This window comes from Nicotiana attenuata, chromosome 12, assembly GCF_001879085.1.
Source record: "Nicotiana attenuata strain UT chromosome 12, NIATTr2, whole genome shotgun sequence".
Lineage (NCBI taxonomy): Eukaryota > Viridiplantae > Streptophyta > Magnoliopsida > Solanales > Solanaceae > Nicotiana > Nicotiana attenuata.
In genome coordinates, this window is record NC_032000.1 from 17749504 (window position 1) to 17768679 (window position 19176).

The following is a 19176-nucleotide window of genomic DNA, read 5'->3' on the forward strand; positions in this document are numbered from 1 at the left end:
AATTATTTTACACCATATTCCAAAGGAAAAAGAAAACTTTACTCTTATGTTCTATTTTGTGCTCATCATATATAACAATGCGAGTTTTTGGCCAATATTGTCCCTTATCTTTGAGGGTAGGTATATTTTAATCCCTCAAATATAACTTTGAGCATATTTAGTCCCCTAAGTATGCTAAAGTGGAGCACCTTTAGTCTCAATGATAGAATTTGTCCAAAGATATAATAAAAGACAATCAAATCTTTTAAGAAAATTAAAAGATAGCAAGTTGTGACTCCACTTAGATTTCAAAAGCAGCAATTTTACATTTAGCAATAGACTTTCAGGTCTTACCAAAAAGCAGACAAGCAGAACCTTACAGTTGCAGAGCCAAATCAAAGGTAAGTTCTATTTTGTATTATACATAAATCTCATACTTTTGATGAGCTATATATATATATATATATTTGGCAGTCTTTTTCCATGGAAACAACCACTGATGCATTTACTTGACTATTTTCCCATAGTACCAATGAAGGGGGCGTCAAAATACAAACTTTGTATTGGAGATCAGCCTGTAAGGTTTCAAACAATTTGATATCATATCAGACCAAGCAAACTTGCAGCAGTAAGTGTAGATGCTATAAGAAATTGGAAGCCTTAATCATATACATGCTTTAAACCTGGTAATCACCAACAGTAAATTGAACAATTTGTTTAATTTTTGAACTTCTTAATTTCTCGCTTGCTCCATCAGACAAACTAGCAGCATATCCCTTGGTCTAAATTACATACTCATGATGTAAACTACATATTCAACAAGAAAGAAGTAGAGAAGGAAGACATCTATCAGTTGAGAATTATTCTACTAGAAGTAATAACATGGTAGATCAATGAACTCATAAAATGAAACAGAAGACCTGAAGCTTCAGGTAACAACGATAAGGCCCTCCATTACTTGAACACTAGAATATCATTTTTGTGCTTAATCAAATTGGTCGTCTTGTGCCATCCAGGTGGAGAGCTATAGTAGAATCACCATCAAAGCAAAGATTCGTGTATTTGGGACACCCTTTTTCCCAATGATACATGCTTTTACGTATGCTTATTTCTTGCAAAAGAACCAGTGCATTTGATAGAAAATCAGAAAATTAGTTTAACTTAATAATGGTGTTTACTGACTCAGCAAGATTTATTCATGGAAGCTTTTAATAAATCTTGAATCTGCTTTGCAAAAATTGCCACGAACCAAGAATCTATAACTGAGATCATGAGCAATGTTACTCAAGCTCTACTGGTTTGCTATGTAATTGTAAAGCCATAATCTTAAACGTAGTGGTGATATAGCAAACGAAGACAAACCTCCACATAAAAATGTAAATAGATTCAATTTGGTTACAACAATTTTGAATTTTTTGTTATAATCGAAGCAAAACATGAATGACTAAACTTGTACTGGGGAAGACTTCAAGCAAACAACTTAAAATTTCACAGTACAAGCAAAGTAGTTCACGACTATTATAAATAATTTGGAAATATTTTCATAACCAATGTGGGCAGATAAATTGTTTTTACAGTTTCCTGCATATATGGCCATATTTTAGGAAAGAAAGGGGTCCAAAAATATTACCCTACTGTTGGCTGGAACTTGAGATTGGTATGTTAAGGCACACATCAGAATAAAAAATCTCAGCCTCTGGAGATGCACGCGGGAAACTCGTCAACTTTGTGGTGATATTCCTTTCTTCGCAGAAATGAAAGTCTTCCACTGGCATAATGATCATCTTTTCCAAAGATGGAGTGCGAGCAAACAACAACTTTATGAAAAGCAGTTCAGTTTTTGAACCATTAAATATGTATGACCACGCGTTTGAGCTTGTTGAGCGGTCGGTCCAAGCAGGCTGGTGTATTCAAATATTTTGAAACTGCTTCAGCATTGTTGCTGGTAAAACGGACCTAATGGTGTAAAATAAATAGAAGTTATTTGAGCTTCTAAGGTTCACATATATGAAGTTGCAAAAATGAACCAAATCATACATATATCTAGTGTATGACCACATAAGTTTCATTACTTACCCAAATATCAAGTTCTCTCAAATTGGGACACTCTTAATTAACTGTAGAGCGCCAGAAGTTGGACTCAATTTGTCCAAGTCCACAAAGAATGATAGATGCCACAAGCGGTTGGGTATAAAAGGAGGCATCTTAGGAACCATATCTGCAGCACAAAGCTTTGGAGAATAAACAATAAGAATCACATGAGCACGGTCAATATAAGATATACAAGTAAATAAAATGTCTGTTTCTTACCTCAAGGAAAAATGAATCCAAATTAAGTTTCTCAACTGTAGGTGCCAAGCTAAAAAGAAGCTTTTCCAAAGTTGATCTTTCATCAGGAATCAGATTATCCACCACTTTGTTAAATCTAAGGTTTAACACTCTCAATTTTGTGCAGTTCATAAAGCAATTTAGCACGAGATAGTGAACATCATAAACACTCAATAACTCCAACAATGGTGAAACAATGTTCAGGTATTCAGTACCATCACAGTGTAACAAGTCCAAATAGACAAGACGGGGGACTTTGATAACACAACACTCTGTGGTTGTGGTTGGCATAATGGTTACTCTTTCCAGGAGGAAGGTTTCAAGATTTTGGAAAGCAAAGAAAAGAATTAGGTGGTTTGAAGACACCATTGCTTAGGCACAAAGATGTCAGGGTTGAACAACTAAATACATAAGATGGCAGTTTATAAGTACTATTATATGGCAGGAAAAGAGATAGCTTCTTGACACCATTTCTGGTGACATAAAGCATCCATCTATCTATATCTGCATATGAAGTCGAAAGTGCTACTGGAATTTTAAGTTCAAACTTCAGAATGTCTCCAAGATGGAGTAAGAGAATCTCATCTACTGTTTGTTTGAAGAAAGCTGGAGTCTGTACTGCTAAGCTATCAAAGAAGTCATAGAGCAGCAGACTTGGAACCATGGACCAAATAAATCTCTATTTTCCGGACAAGACACGAGTTCTTGCTCCATCTTTAGGTGGCAAGAGCTCAACGATACTAGCTAAAATGTGTCTTGGTAGATCACTGATTCTATCTTGTTTGCCCCCTTCAACATCAGCTCTGTGTCTATCTGTTAGAAGAACTTAAGCTTAGAATGTAGTATCCAAAAAAAAAAAGATGGAGAGAGTTATATCGTATACCTTGAGTACTCATGCTGATTCTTACGAGGACAGAGCAGAAAGTGTCTTTTTCTTCTACTATTTGCTTTTCAACTTGCCCTAATCTGTACAACAAAGAGGCCCAATTCACGATCCTCGACATTAATCGAACAGCTAAAGAGTATGTAAAATAATAAGAGTGAAAGACTTCTTTCTGGCCAAAAGTGCTTTTTTTTGTTGTTGCGAAGTATACTTTTTTCTAAAGTTAAGGTGTTTGGCTAAGCTTTTAGAAGGAAAAAAGTTTTTTTGAGTGGAAGCAAAAACAACTTTTGACTTTTGAGAAGCAGAAAAAAGTAGTTTCTCCTTAAAATAATTTTTGAAAAAAATACACTTAAAAGCACTTTATAAAAAATTGACGAAACACTAACTACTGCTCAAAACTATTTTTTCAAATTAGGCTTCTCTGAGAAAAGCGGTTTTAAAATTTTAGAAGCTTGGCCAAACATGCTACTAGTGGGGAAATGTGGAGAGCTTTGAATATGAATTTTACCAGAGATTAAGTTCAGTTAGAATCCTAGTATTCAGAGCATCAAGTGTCTTTTTCTTCTGCTATTTCCCTTTCCAGAGGAGACAGTGTTGAGGTGTAATTTCAGTGAAGGTGCTAAGTTATAGCCTCAATTAGGGGAACTAGATGCTAATCTCAACTTGCCCTAATCTGAACAACAAAGACCCCCAATTCACCATCCGCTAGCTATTGTTCACAATGGGGAATGATACATTTTTTTTAAAAAGAAAAAACGGCTAGTATTCAACAGGGGAGCAAGCTTCCTTTGACATTAACCAAACAGCTAAAGACGGGAGTATGTAAAATAATCAGAGTTAAAGACTTACTGAGGAAATGTGGAGAGATTTGAGTTTGAAATTTACCAAAGATTGATGATTCCAGGAGGCAAGCAAGCAACCAGAGCATAGTTCGGACAAGTTTGAACGACTGAAAGAGTTTCTAAGAATTTCCAGAAGTTGGGCCAGTATATGGGCCGGCTACAATCATAATTTGGGCTACAGACTTTATTATTCTTTGTTGGGTCTGTAGGCCCAGGTTTGAGCGTTTCTATTTAGAGGAATTTTCAGAAATGACTATTGTTTAGTGAATATTAACTTCCTATAGCTACCATATACATAATTACTCTCCGTAGCTACTTTTCAATTGTTATGGTAATGTATTCGATTATTCGAGCTACTGTATTCATGAATACAGTAGCAAAAATCGGCTAAAAAATAGGGCAGTCCAGCTGTCAGCCGTTGTATTCACATGTATTCGTACCATGTATTCATGAATACAACGTAATAATAGGTCTCTCCATTTGTTTAATAATGAAAATCTGCTAATTTAATAGGATACACTCCTAATATAACTCACCTAAATCAATTATAACACACAACATTATCAATCCAATTACAGAGAAGATTTATCAGACACTAAACACCAAAAAAACAGAGCATTCTTCATAGTTTTGGTCCCTCTTTTTTTTCTGATACAGTTCGAGTTTTTTTTTTCTAACATTGTTAGAGGTTCATAATAAACCTAGTGTTTGTATTCGATTTTCTGTATATGAATACATCATGTATTTATGCCGGATACAACCTGCAATAGTAACTTACTGCCTGCATATTTCATAATAAACCTAGTGCTTGTATTATGTTGTATCTAACAGTTGTGTTCAATGTAATCAAGTTTATTTTTGTATTCATTATATTTTATTTATTCCTAATACATGGTATTACTGCGTTATTGAGTATATTTTATCGGTTGTATTCATTGATTTTCTATTTGTATTGAGAGTATTTTATTGTATTTCACTGTATTGTTATTTTAAATACAGATGGATACAGTTAGGTTGAAAATACAGATAAATACAGTTAGATTGAATGCATAACTAATCGATGAATAACATCAAAATGATAGAACTAACAATGTATTTAAAAATATTGTTGTATGAACTCAAATACATATAAATACATCTAAATACAACAATCAAAAATCAATGTACAAAATAAAAATTAGTGTATGCCTTATCGAATACATATAAATACATCTAAATACAAGAAGAGAAAATCACTGTACAAACTAAAAATTAATGTATTCGGACTCAAATACATATAAATACATCTACAATTAGGGTCATTGCGTATTTTTGTTCTCACTTCAATGGTTGCTGATGAACCTGCAAATACAGGAACCTCTTGAGTGATTTGCAAATCGAAAGATGGCCATTCGAATTTGAGTGCTTTAGTGGGTATTCTGCAGAAACCCTAACAAAGCTTTTATAGTATCAAAAGATGGCCCTTCGAAATTGAGTGCTTTAGTGGATATTCTGTAGAAAACCTAACAATGGTGAATATTTTAAAAACAACTATTGAAGAGAAAAAGAAGAAGCTTTAACCGGTCAAAAATCCAAAAACTTTAACACTTACCACAACTTTTTGGAGCAAAAAATATTGAAAATTGAGGGAAACAATGGAGCTGATAAAGGAGAGAGCTGGGGAGAGAAATTTGGAGCAAAAAATATTGAAAACGGCCATGGCAGCTACTAGGTCTTCATGCGAGAGGAGAGAGGAGAGAGAGACCGTAGAGAGAAAAATAAGATGCTATGCGGTGATTTTTGGAGAATAAACTGAAAGAATGAGAGAGAAAAATATTAGACAGCGTATTTAATGGCTTAACGGTAGGAAGTGACTATAAATACATATTTTGCTATAAAATCTACAAGGTAACTATAGAAAATAATAATTTAAAAGGGTTTTTATTTACAATAAATAGGGTGTAAAGTTTTGCTATATGAGATAAAATTTCTTCTATTTATCACTTTCTCTTTTGGGAAACTACCGGCTATGTCCATTTATAAGTAGCTTAATATCAAAATTGACTAATTCATAAAACATTACTAATATTAGCCATTTAGCTATTTGTAGCCAAAAAAAGGTCAAATTTTTGCTTTCGTTTGAGTGGTGTTATTAGAATAGCTTGGATACATCTTAAGGAGTTTGAATCTCAGTTTTGGGATGATTTGGCGGAGTTTTGAGGTGGTTTGAATTGAAAATTCGAAGTAGACGATGAAACATGACAAATATGATATGTGTATATGTGTATCATTTGTGTATCACATATGCATCATATTTGTATCAAATATATATCACATGTATACCTGTGTACGTGATACATGTGTGATACATGTGTCGCTGAAGAATTTTTTGAACTCTATTTTAACTACGAATATTGATACCAAATCAGTCCAAATCACCTTCAATCTTCCTCAAAATTTGTATATTGACTCATCTATATGTTTTTAATGAATTTCAACCATACCCATTGAAAAAGGTCCTTTTTTTGTTTAGATTTTTAGTATCTTATATATATATATATATATATATATATATATATTTGTATCTCATCACCTTGTTTGCTACCTTATCCATGAAATTTTCTTTCCGTCTAATGTTGCTGATCAGGCTTAAAAATATGGAAGGAGATTTTTGCGTGTGATTTAGAGAAAGAACCTTATTTATTTGGATTTTTTAATTATTATATGTGCTAATCTAATTTTGATAAGTTTATGATTAATGACTAGAGATTGGTAAGTTGGAACTTATTTAGGACATTTTTGTAAGATTCCCTTCAAAAAATTCTAGCTTGAAGACTAATAAGTTGCAATATCATCCTTGCATGTATTGTCAATTAGTTAATCAGAAAAGATCATATTTCACCTACGATGTCAATCAGAAAAGATCTTCAATTTGATTAGCCTAGAAATTAACGAGAAAATTTTATTATAATCAACATTGCATGTATATTAATTTAGTCACCTCCAGTCCTATTAACTACCCATTATTCCACTCTTAACAAAATACATTTGTACTCCCCAAATACAATGGCTAGATATGCACATATGATCACTGCCAAATTGTAAATGACACGATGAGAGTGCATCATTTTTGCATACTTTCCAAGAGTAAATTAACGTCGAAAACTTTCTGGAAAAGATCTGTGATATATAGCACTGCTCACAAGTACTCTCTCATCATTCACAACCTTCTAGCTCGTCGACACGGTTTGAGTAATACTATAAAGGGGCAAACTCATCTCATGACATGAGATGCAGAGGGTTCGTCCAACTTCCAGTATCTGTTGAAAAGCCATAACGAGTCTGCTTCAACAGCATATCCATCATCGTTACGATGCCAACCAAAATAGGCATGAGTTCTGTTCTTGATATCCAGTATCCCATGACCGAAGCTTGCTTCCCGATAGGCAGAATACCTTGGCTGTGGTTGTGTCATCCTGCAGCAAATGAAGGCAACCAAGAAATAGGTTCATGAAGTATCAGTGGTTATCAATCTTAAACTATTCATATTTGACTAGCTAAAGAATGTTCTTGTATTTGGAGCATACTCTGTAGCTAATCCCTCTTGATTTCCTCCATCTCCAATGGTAATATACACGGGGGCAGACTCGTCCCTGACAGGACTGCACTTCCTATTTATGATGTTGTAAGCAACGTTTGATACCCGCTCCTGAGACCAGATATACCAACGACATTAGTTAATCAGAGACTTAGGGAAGCTGTTAAATTTTAGACCATGATTACATGTATGGCATTCGGAAACTTACTGATCGTTCATAGGCATGAACATGACCAGCGAAGACAACATCCACCTTGTAATTCACAAACCATGGTTCATACATGACTCGCATTGTTTCCCCTTCCATATAATGATGGACATAACTACTATACATTGGACAATGCATGAGTATAATGAGCCATGGTGTCTCACTCCTGTTAACTTTAGGCAACTCATTCTTTAACCATTTCCATTGAGGAGTGTATGTACCTAAAAAGAAAGAAACCAGGAGAAATGAAAATTGACCACTGTCCACAAAAGTAAACTGATACTATTAGAATTTAGCCGCAAGTTCTTTAACACAGCAGTGTCCCTTGAATACTTCATTTGAAGATCTGCTCGAATATCCAGCTTACTTGCTTATCCAACTGGTGATTAACCCTGAATAACATAGGTATCTGAAATCGTATTTTCCTTAATCCCATAAATCTTGGACAGTACAGTCACATAATCTTCTTTTCTCTTGTTACCATCAATCATAAGATCTCAGTAATCGAGTATTAAGCATTTACTTTCCTAATATTGTTTAGTTGAGACTATCTTCTCTATAGCTTCATCAAATTATCAAGTAATGCATGGGAAGTACATTCTATGCGTTTATCATGTTAGAAACTACATAGTTTTTATACCATGCCAAATTCTTACCAAAAGCTGAATAAGAAGACATGACAATAATATAGGCTGAAGCTCTCTTTATAGAGTACCAAAGCGGAGAAGTGCTGTCTGATACTCTGTAAGGCGTAGAAAATCGGTGCTTGTAAGGTACGAAAGGTTTAGATTCTCCCTGCAAGAAAATGACTATAGCATTACAAAGTTATCACTAAGAACAAGTGTGAAGAAGATAAGTCAGTTATCTGTGTTCCTATAAAGTAAGATATTTTACATTTTGTGTTTTCTCCTCTAAGCAATTCTCACTTAAGTCCTCTAAGCTAAACCATTTTGGCAAAAGATTTTGAAAGACATGTTTAGAAACTGTCATCATCCAGAATAGTTATGAATAAGATGCTTACAATTTCAGGAACAAAATCAAGTTCATGATTTCCGGCAGTCCAAATCCAAGGTTGATATGCTGCACTTCTCTCGATAAATCTCCCCCATGTGTCCCATCGTATGTTGTTGTGAAACGGATAATTATCAGCATAAGAGAGGTCACCGACAAAGAGCATCGCCTGGCCCTTTAGAGGGTTCAACTCATAATGAGTCAGTGTGTTATTGGAGTCGTAGGTCTGACCAAGATCCCCTGTTCAATAAACAGAACAAGTCTAAAGACTAAACTAATGTAAGTCCAAGCTACATGCTCTTAAATGAAAGATATATGACATCGCCATCTCGAGGGACTTGACCCTATCGAAGTGATTTAAGAGAAAAAAATGTAAGCAGTCATTGGGACATTACCGATGAGACCAAATGTATAAGGAACATCAGGTCCAGGTTTTGGAGGAGTTACAAACCAAAACTTTCTAGTTGTATTTTCTAACCCCACTTCATAATAGTACTTTGTATCAAACTGCAACAAGAACAAAATATAGTTTTCTTAAGCATATATGATTATCTAGCACGAAAGAGGGTGAGCCAAAACCATGCACTTTAAGCTGTATTTGAGATCAACATGACCATATAGAACTATACCGTACCTCCAGATCCTTGATGGTGCAGTGATGTATATATCCGGAAGTGTAATTGTAATACCTGTAGCTAACAACAAAGCCCTCAGCAGAGCTTTTAACATTGCTATTTTCGGCCCAATAGAGAACTGAATTTGAGCCAGGTTCATCAGGTGTGGTCCAAGACACAATTACACCCTTTCCTTCGTGATCCCCTTGTGTTATGTAAACCTTCAAGATTAACATTCATTTCACCCGCTGAGCAAAACTAAAGTACACAAGGTGGCACCATAGTAAAGCAACGCCAATAATATCCGATATAAATGACAGCAGAAAAGTACTATCCCCTCCGTTTCAAAAAGATTGTCCAAATTTGACTTGGCACCAACTTTAATAAAGAAGGGAATACTTTTGAAATATGTGGTCTTAGATAAGTCGTAACATTTGTGATATTTACAGAAAGTATAGTCCTAAAGGTCTATTTTCCAACAAATTAAGCGAACTTGTTGCAGTTTAAACATTCATATGAATTTTTGTTGCGCGGCTTTTATTCGAATTCAGCAAAACTTTGATTGTTGACATATGTTAGCTAAATAAAGAATTTTGTTATAATTTAGGAACTAAAAAGACAGAAACTTGGAAATAGGAATGAACAATTTAATCAAATTATTACAATCATTAATTTAATCTTTATCGGAGCAGGATTATACTTTGCTAATCCAGCTCATATAGTGGGAATTAAACTTGAATTAAGAATAAAGAAGTTAAAAAGACGAGGAAGAACCTGTTGGGGAGCATTATAACCAGGTGGAACTCGAAACACATCACTGTTCAATGGCATATCAACATTAGAATTATACTTTCTCACATAATTACTGCTTATTCCACCATCACATAACCGAACTCTGCTACTCAAAATCAAGACTGTAAGTAAACACAGAAACCCAGTATAAACCCGCTTCATACCCATTTCTTTGATTTGAATTGAAGCTCAAATTTTTGTTTGATTGGTTATGTTTATGGTTTTAATTGAAATGGAGCTCCACGTATAGGCAAAAGTACCCACGGCTTTTATTTTACGTGGCGATAGTCTGATAATAATGTAAGCAGGTGGAAGGAATATTCAGTATTCGGTAGGAATATCTGGTGAGTTAACTATTTACTTGCCGCCATTGAATTATATGTCCTGAGTTTCCCATTCTCTTGATTTGCAGGATGGAAATAATATGCATTATAATTGCTTTTAATGGTAGATGGACTGAAGACTATAAATATCTTGATCATCAAACAAAGCTTGTTCTAGTACCTGAGGCAATTCAGTTTGAAGATTTCATTAAACAGATCTTTGAAGTTATTGAATTGGATACACACAAGTTTGAAGCAGTGATATGGTTTGATATCAACCTTGGAACAAGCAAGCGAATGCTTGTATCCAAAGATTTAGATCTTCACACATGTATAGAGTTACTAAAAAGTCATTCACTCTTCAAGGGCTGTCGTTTCATTGTTGATATTTCGGAAAGAGTTTTTGGATAAACAAGCAACGAACATGTCAACATAGAAACTAAACATGACAATCAAAACAAATGCCAAAAAATAATGGAAATAGATATGGTTGAAGCTCAAGCAATAACAGAAGAGGGGCTTCAAACGCGTGTCAACAGAGAAACTCAACATGACAATCAAAACAAATGTCAACAGATAATGGAAATAGATATGGTTGAAGCTCAACCAATAACTGAAGAGATGCTTCAAACATTTGATTCTATTCAAGTAGAAGGACAAAACATTATAGAGATTGACAACGAACAAGCTTTGGGTATTCAAGTCTTAGAGAGTGCACCGGTAATCGAAGAAGTTGCTGAAAAAAACTCTACTCAACTAACTAGACGAAGATCAAATTTGAAACAGAAAGAATCCCCAACTACGATATTAAGAGAAAATGCTTCGTTGGATGAAATAAAAGTGGGACCAGTATTTGACAAAAAGAAGAGTATAATTAACTGTTTTTCGAATATAGCAATTAAAGGACATTTTGAATTAAAGGTTGTTAGATCAAGCTCAACAAGATATTCGTTGAAATGCAATGATGATAGGTGTGGTTGGTGTGTGCGTGCTTTCAGGATTAAAAATTCAACATTGTTCAAGATAGTAAAGATTGAGAAAAAGCATGATTGCTTTGTTAACACTATGAAAGCTGATCAAAGGCATGCAACTTCAAAGTTGATTAGTGGTTACATTATCGACAATCTTTGAGACCCAAGGTTTGAAGTTACACCAGCTTTTGTCATGGCAGAGATGCAAAAATTGCATGGACTAGACATTGGATATCACAAGGCGTGGCATGCTATTCAACTTGCTTCCGCTTTAATAAGAGGAACTCCCGAAGAGAATTATGAATTATTGTCTTCATACTTGTATATGATGACAAGTAAAAGCTCGAGAACTTATACTGACATAAAGATAGACGACAACAACAGGTAAACAATCAAAAAAAAGTTTTTAGTACATTTTATAAAATTTAGGACATGCTGTTTTTAACCAGTTAACTTTTGAGTTGTAACCAGAAGTTCAGGACTTGTTGTCCTTAACTTTTGAATTTGTAATTCAAAGTTAAGGACTGCATGTCCTTAACTTTTGAACTTTGAACTCAAAGTTAAGGAATCCATGTCCTTAACTTTATAACTTGAAACTCTAAGTTAAGGACTGACTGTCCTTAACTTTTAACCTTGTAATCTGAAGTTCAGGACTACCTGTCCTAAACTTCAGTTAACCTTGTTTTATGTTGTATTTTCAGGTTTCTTTATATGTTTTATGCATATGGACCATCAATATCTGGTTGGAATCATTGTAGACCAATGATTGTTGTTGATGTCAAAATTTCGTGGTGTTTTAATGATTTCAGTTTCAAAGGATGCAAATAACCAGATTTTCCCACTAGCCTTTGGAATAACAGAATCTGAAAATAACAATTCCTATGAGTGGTACTTTAGTCAGCTTCGCAATGCAATTGGGAGCCGTGAGAATTTAATTTTTTTATCAGACAGGCATCAAGCTATTGCATATGGCATTGCAAAGATATATCCTGAAAGCCATCATGGGATTTGCATCTATCATTTGGAGCAGAACCTAAAGCGAAGGAAGGTGAAAAGTGCGGTCATAAAACTTTTCCAAAGTGCTGCAAGAGTATGCAGGCGCAAAGAATTTGATCTATACATGTCAGATATAGCAAAAGTAGATAAGAAGACTTATGACTACTTGATGGAAGAACCACCGGAAAGGTGGGCACGTTCTTGTAGTCCACGACGAAGATATGACATGCTCACAACAAACATAGTTGAGTCAATGAATTCTGTCCTATTAGAAGCAAGGGAGTTGCCTATATTAAGAATGATGGATTTCATTCAAGTGAAGCTACAACGTTGGTGTTATGAAAGAAGAAATGATGCAGAAGGAACTTTTTATGATGTTTCTTGTTGGGTAGAGGAGGAATTGAAGAAAAAAATAGATTTAGCATTTACTTTGAATGTAAGTATTATGTTCTATGTTTAGCTTATGATTTTAATATAATTTAACATAATGTACTAACTTATAAATTTTCAACATTGAAGGTGTTCCCTGCTGATTCATGGCGCTCTAGAGTTGAAGAAGAAGGAATAACTTTCTTGGTGGACTTAAACAAAAGAACATGTGATTGTTTTCAGTTTCAATTTGATGAATTACCATGCATACATGCAATTGCAGCTATCGAGAAGAGAAACATCAAGAAGTCCAACTTTTGTTCGCATTGGTACTTAAAGGAATCTTGGCTGAAAACATATGAAAGACAAATACATCCTGTAGGAGCTACCTCTGATTCTTGGATTGTACCAGAGAGTGTTAAGTCACAAATTGTTAAACCTCCAGATTTCAAAGTGCCACCAGGTAGAAGGCAGAAGAAAAGGCATATTCCAGCTACCGAGTCATCAAAAATAACATTCAAATGTGGTCGTTGCAGAAGAATTGGTCATAATAGAACAACTTGTATATATTCTCCGGCAGTCCATCCATTTTTAAGAAAGCATAGAGAATAGTAGATATATCCACTTATGTTTATCGACTCTTTTAAGTTTTTGCTATAAATTGGATTTATTTTGATTATTCTTATTTGAGCAAATGTCTGAATTTTCAAAATTTCTTTCTGCTTACCTTCTTTTTGTTTCTTTTGAGTTCAAAGATTAAAAGTTAAGGACAGGAGTCCGTAAGTTTGACTTGCAGGTTCAAAAGTTAAGGACAGGCAGTACTTAACTTTGAGTTTCAAGTTCAAAACTTAAGGAATGTCTGTCCTTAACTTTGAGTTACAGGTTCAAAAGTTAAGGACAGGCAGTCCTTAACTTATAGTTCAAAGTTCAAAAGTTAAGGACTGTCTGTCCTTAACCTTGAGTTTCAAGTTCAAAAGTTAAGGACAGGAGTCCTTAAGTTTGACTTGCATATTAAAAAGTTAAGGACAGACAGTCCTTAAGTTTGAATTACACGTTCAAAAGTTCAGGACAGGCAGTCCTTAACTTTGTGTTCAAAGTTCAAAAGTTAAGGACTGTATGTCCTTAACTTTGAGTTTCAAGTTCAAAAGTTAAGGACGGGAATCCTTAAGTTTGACTTGCAGGTTCAAAAGTTAAGGACAGCCAGTCCTTAAGTATGAATTACAGGTTCAAAAGTTAAGGACAGGCAGTCCTTAAGTTTGAATTACAGGTTCAAAAGTTAACGACAGGCAGTCCTTAACTTTGAATTCCAAGTTCAAAAGTTAAGGACATTTGATCCTTAACTTGGTCTTGAACTTACAGTACTTGTTNCCTTAACTTTGTGTTCAAAGTTCAAAAGTTAAGGACTGTCTGTCCTTAACTTTGAGTTTCAAGTTCAAAAGTTCAGGACTAGCAGTCCTTAACTTATAGTTCAAAGTTCAAAACTTAAGGATTGTCTGTCCTTATCTTTGAGTTTCAAGTTCTAAATTTAAGGATTGTTTGTCCTTAACTTTGAGTTTCAAGTTCAAAAGTTAAGGACAAGAGTCCTTAAGTTTGACTTGCAGGTTAAAAAGTTATGGACAAACAATCCTTAAGTTTGAATTACACGTTTAAAAGTTAAGGACAGACAGTCCTTAACTTTGAGTTCAAAGTTCAAAGGTTAAGGACTGTCTGTCCTTAACTTTTGTAGAGTTAAGGACAGGAGTCCTTAAGTTTGACATGCATGTTCAAAAGTTAAGGACAGGCAGTCCTTAAGTTTGAATTACACGTTCAAAAGTTCAGGACAGGCAGTCCTTAACTTTGTGTTCAAAGTTCAAAAGTTAAGGACACTTGGTCCTTAACTTTGAATTTGAAGTTCAATTACACTTAGTCATGAACTAATACTAACAAACTCAATGGACAAATCAACACTTGAGAGAAACAAAGAAATTAATAACATAGTGACTTGATATTACTTCTGAAATTGTAATTTTGGATAGCTGTGATAAAAAATTATGTTACGCAAACAAAATATAAGTTCCTTTTGAGGAATTTACAGAATATTTCGAAAGTTTTCTGAACTTGCAGAATTCATATGTATCCTTTACAGCAATTTTATACAAAAGATTAACCACAACTAACTTTCTTTACAAGTAAACTACAACTCCTTTGGACATCAAGTTTTATTTTCACTCTCATAATCATTGCTAACATTTTCTGGTGGAGTATCATTACCAGAATTTCTTTTCCATTCACCATGTGCCCAAAGATTTGCGGCAAGTTCTTTTCTAAAGTCTTTTATGTCTTCAGGTTGGAATTTCTCCACATCTTTTCCAATCATCAACAACTCCACATATTTGATCAGGAATGCACCATAATCAGTCCTAAAAAAAATGTAAGATATGTAGTGAATTAAACAATAAATCTAAAGTACATATAAATAATATAACAAATAACAACACATACTATCCAATTTGGTGTGGTGATCATTGCCACTGAATATCAAATTTGTTTAAGGCATTTCCAAAAGACTTGTGATGTTTGTCAAAATGTGAGAACTGTAGCAAGTGGGGGATCATGCGTGCATACATTTTCATGTGATTCATTCCTGCCTCATATGGCTCACTATATATGGAATCGTATACGTCAGTCTTTTTCTGATTCAAGTCCAATAACCCCATAAGTAAGTGTGTCACAGCATTATCATCTTCTGAAGGAAGCCGACATGGAAAAAAGATTTTATCAACCTCTGTCCAAGCAATTCCACATCTACGATTGTCCCCCCACACATATGGTATCAGAAACAATTGATTATCACCACACCAAAACTACATCTGTAGCATCTTCATTGAAATACCTTATACACAAGCACCATATAGTTATCAAAAAGAAATATCTGTAGTTGTGCAACGAAAAGGAATGGTCGCGAGGGTGATAGAATTCCTTCTTTCTTAGATAATATAGGGCAATGTCAATATGCTTCATAAAAAGGACGAAAAATAAAACAAATCCATCAGTCATAAAATAAATTAAATGATAGATAAATTAAGAATAAAGAAAATAAATGCCTTGTGAATTATCAAACCTTATCATCAAGTACAAAGCTACTATCTGAAAGCTCAAGGAAGAACATTTTGCTACTGATTTTTTGATGATACAATTTGTATGGATTCTTTCTCACACCATTATCATCAGCATATATATCAGTTTGTCCCCTGAAAATTTTGAAAATATCAAAGTTAGAAGTTAGTCCTGAGCTTAGCCTTTCAAGTTCAAAAGTTAAGGACACTTGGTCCTGAAGTTTGAGTTTCAAGTTCAAAAGTTAAGGACACTTGGTCCTGAAGTTTGATTTTCAAGTTCAACTGAAGTTTGAGTTTCAAGTTCAAAAGTTAAGGACACATGGTCCTGAACTTAGACTTACAAGTTCAAAAGTTCAGGACACTTTGTCCTTAACTTAGACTAACAAGTATAAAAGTTAAGGACAGACAGTCCTTAACTTATAGTTCCAACTTCAAAAGTTAAGGACACTTGGTCCTGAACATCAAGTTTCAAGTTCACACATGGTCCTGAACTTAGACTTTCAACTTCAAAAGTTAAGGACACATGGTCTTGGACTTTGACTTACAAGTTCAAAAGTTCATGACACTTGGTCCTAAACTTTGAATTCCAAGTTGAAAAGTTAAAGGACACTTGGTCCTAAACTTTGAATTCCAAGTTGAAAAGTTAAGGACACTTGATCCTTAACTTTGATTTTCAAATTCAAAAGTTAAGGACACTTGGTCCTAAACTTAGACATACAATCACAGAAGTTAAGGACACTTAAATTTAGCAATTTCAATATCAATTCCTAAATTTAGAATTACAAGTTAAGGACACGAATTTAAGCAATTAACAAATAATGACATACATTAAGGGACTTACTGTTTTTTGCGACCTTTCCTTTTCTCCTTGCCCAACCACACAATGAATTTCTTCAATAATTTTGCATCATCTTTGGCATAATGAGAAATACATCTACGAGTATATGTTGATTTTATCCAGCCCGAACTCTTGGGAGTATTTTCATTGTGCGCCATTGATGTTCCTGTTTTTCTTTCCTAATCAAAAGGAGATTTCAACTGCCAACTAACCTTCTTATTTCTTTTACCTCGACCAAGCTCTTCTTCAACATTTCCTTCAACCTCCATAGACAAACCCCCATCAATGCTCATTTGTGTACTTGGAGGAGTAGGAGTAAGAATAGAAAATGACAGACCATCATAACCAATACTATCTCTCTTTCTTTTTCTAGTATATTGGTTAAGAGCTTCATCATTGTTTTCCTCTGCAGACAACACTATATATATATATATATATATATATATATATAGNTAAGATCAACACTGTTCAAGATAGTAAAGATTGAGAAAAATCATGACTGCTCTGTTAAAACTATGAAAGGCTATCAAAGGCATGCAACTTCAAAGTTGATTAGTGGTTACATTATCGACAATCTTCGAGACCCAAGGTTTGAAGTTACACCAGCTTTTGTCATGGCAGAGATGCAAAAATTGCATGGACTAGACATTGGGTATCACAAGGCGTGGCGTGCTATTCAACTTGCTTCCGCTTTAATAAGAGGAACTCCTGATGAGAATTATGAATTATTGTCTTCATACTTGTATATGATGAGAAGTAACAACCCGGGAACATATACTAACATAAAGATAGACGACAACAACAGGTAAACAATCAAAAAAAAATTTATTAGTCCGTTTTATAAAATTTAGGACATGCTGTCTTTAACCAGTTAACTTTTGAGCTTGTAACCAGAAGTTCAGGACTGACTGTCCTTAACTTTTGAACTTGTAAGTCAAAGTTAAGGACTGCATGTCCTTAACTTTTGAACTTTGAACTAAAAGTTAAGGACTGCATGTCCTTAACTTTATAACTTGTAACTCTAAGTTAAGGACTGACTGTCCTTAACTTTTGACCTTGTAAGTCTAACTACAGGACTACTTGTCCTTAACTTTTGGCCTTGTAATCTGAAGTTCAGGACTACCTGTCCTTAACTTTTCTTAACCTTGTTTTATGCTGTATTTTCAGGTTTCTTTATATGTTTTATGCATATGGATCATCAATATCTGGTTGGAATCATTGTAGACCAGTGATTGCTATTGATGCAACTTTTTTGAAGTCAAAATTTCGTGGTGTTTTAATGATTTCAGTTTCAAAGGATGCAAATAACCAAATTTTCCCACTAGCCTTTGGAATAGCAGAATCTGAAAATAACAATTCCTATGAGTGGTACTTTAGTCAGCTTCGCAATGCAATTGGGAGTCGTGAGAATTTAATTTTTTTATCAGACAGGCATCAAGCTATTGCATATGGCATTGCAAAGGTTTATCCTGAAAGCCATCATGGGATTTGTATCTATCATTTGGAGCAGAACCTAAAGCGAAGGAAAGTGAAAAGTGAGGTCATAAAACTTTTTCAAAGTGCTGCAAGAGTATACAGGCGCAAAGAATTTGATCTATACATGTCAGATATAGCAAAAGTAGATAAGAAGTCTTATGAATACTTGATGGAAGAACCACCGGAAAGGTGGGCACGTTCTTGTAGTCCACGACGAAGATATGACATGCTCACAACAAACATAGTTGAGTCAATGAATTCTGTCCTATTTGAAGCAAGGGAGCTGCCTATATTAAGAATGATGGATTTCATTCAAGTGAAGCTACAACGTTGGTTTTATGAAAGAAGAAATGAAGCAGAAGAAACTTTTTATGATGTTTCTTGTTGGGTAGAGGAGGAATTGAAGAAAAATATAGACTTAGCATTTACTTTGAATGTAAGTATTATGTTCTATGTTTAGCTTATGATTTTAATATAATTTAACATAATGTACTAACTTATGATTTTTCAACATTGAAGGTCTTCCCTGTTGATTCATGGTCGTTNCCAATATCAGTGACGATATCAGTTTCATCATCTAGATGTGCATCTCTAAAATCGCTTTCATACTGAACTTCTGCATGCACATCCATATCATCACGTTCATCACCACCTGCATCTTTGTTAATTGTAACAGTAGGCTTTGTACCATGACAATGATCATCAACTCCATCTTTAGTAATTGGAATACTAGATTCTCTCTCTATGTTCCTTTCATCAGGTTTCACATAAATCTTCAACAAAGTATCAAGCTTTGATCCTAGACTTTTCTTTAAATCATGTGAAAGAAACCAAGTTAGAAAGTTAAGGACAGGTAGTCCTAAACTTCAAGTTA

At 34.4% G+C, this 19176-nt stretch overlaps 3 protein-coding genes and 1 long non-coding RNA gene across 5 annotated transcripts; 2 read left to right on the plus strand and 2 right to left on the minus strand.

Annotated features, from left to right (window-relative positions):
* On the minus strand, positions 281-4121 carry LOC109235338. 2 transcript variants are annotated; one of them, XR_002069372.1, is made up of 6 exons: positions 4040-4121; positions 3191-3273; positions 2290-3120; positions 2056-2210; positions 1610-1935; positions 281-554 (listed from the first exon to the last, which is right to left on the minus strand). It is a non-coding gene; the product is annotated as an uncharacterized LOC109235338 (long non-coding RNA). The 2 variants fall into 2 exon arrangements; XR_002069371.1 differs by lacking the exon at positions 281-554 and having other exon boundaries at positions 1498-1935.
* On the minus strand, positions 7019-10589 carry LOC109235339 (purple acid phosphatase 2-like). The gene is made up of 8 exons (XM_019401401.1): positions 10217-10589; positions 9463-9663; positions 9224-9335; positions 8839-9068; positions 8474-8612; positions 7818-8038; positions 7599-7720; positions 7019-7487 (listed from the first exon to the last, which is right to left on the minus strand). The coding sequence occupies exons 1-8, from the start codon at positions 10400-10402 to the stop codon at positions 7286-7288; spliced, it is 1413 nt and encodes a 470-aa protein (XP_019256946.1). The 5' UTR covers positions 10403-10589; the 3' UTR covers positions 7019-7285.
* LOC109235922 lies at positions 11722-13505 on the plus strand. Its single transcript, XM_019402166.1, has 4 exons — positions 11722-11912; positions 12230-12282; positions 12338-12912; positions 13044-13505. The coding sequence occupies exons 1-4, from the start codon at positions 11722-11724 to the stop codon at positions 13503-13505; spliced, it is 1281 nt and encodes a 426-aa protein (XP_019257711.1).
* Positions 17342-18762, plus strand: LOC109235923 (protein FAR1-RELATED SEQUENCE 4-like). The gene is made up of 2 exons (XM_019402167.1): positions 17342-17631; positions 17994-18762. The coding sequence occupies exons 1-2, from the start codon at positions 17342-17344 to the stop codon at positions 18760-18762; spliced, it is 1059 nt and encodes a 352-aa protein (XP_019257712.1).

Coding starts and splice junctions, on each gene's coding strand:
- LOC109235339 (XM_019401401.1), bottom strand. CDS start 10,402: ATGGGTATGAAGCGGGTTTATACTGGGTTTCTGTGTTTACTTACAGTC. Junction 9,069..9,223: donor TTATACATTTGGTCTCATCG/GTAATGTCCCAA, acceptor TTTATTGAACAG/GGGATCTTGGTCAGACCTAC. Junction 7,488..7,598: donor CAAGAGGGATTAGCTACAGA/GTATGCTCCAAA, acceptor CATTTGCTGCAG/GATGACACAACCACAGCCAA.
- LOC109235922 (XM_019402166.1), top strand. CDS start 11,722: ATGGCAGAGATGCAAAAATTGCATGGACTAGACATTGGATATCACAAG. Junction 12,283..12,337: donor AATATCTGGTTGGAATCATT/GTAGACCAATGA, acceptor TAATGATTTCAG/TTTCAAAGGATGCAAATAAC. Junction 12,913..13,043: donor TTTATGATGTTTCTTGTTGG/GTAGAGGAGGAA, acceptor TCAACATTGAAG/GTGTTCCCTGCTGATTCATG.
- LOC109235923 (XM_019402167.1), top strand. CDS start 17,342: ATGAAAGGCTATCAAAGGCATGCAACTTCAAAGTTGATTAGTGGTTAC. Junction 17,632..17,993: donor AAGATAGACGACAACAACAG/GTAAACAATCAA, acceptor CTGTATTTTCAG/GTTTCTTTATATGTTTTATG.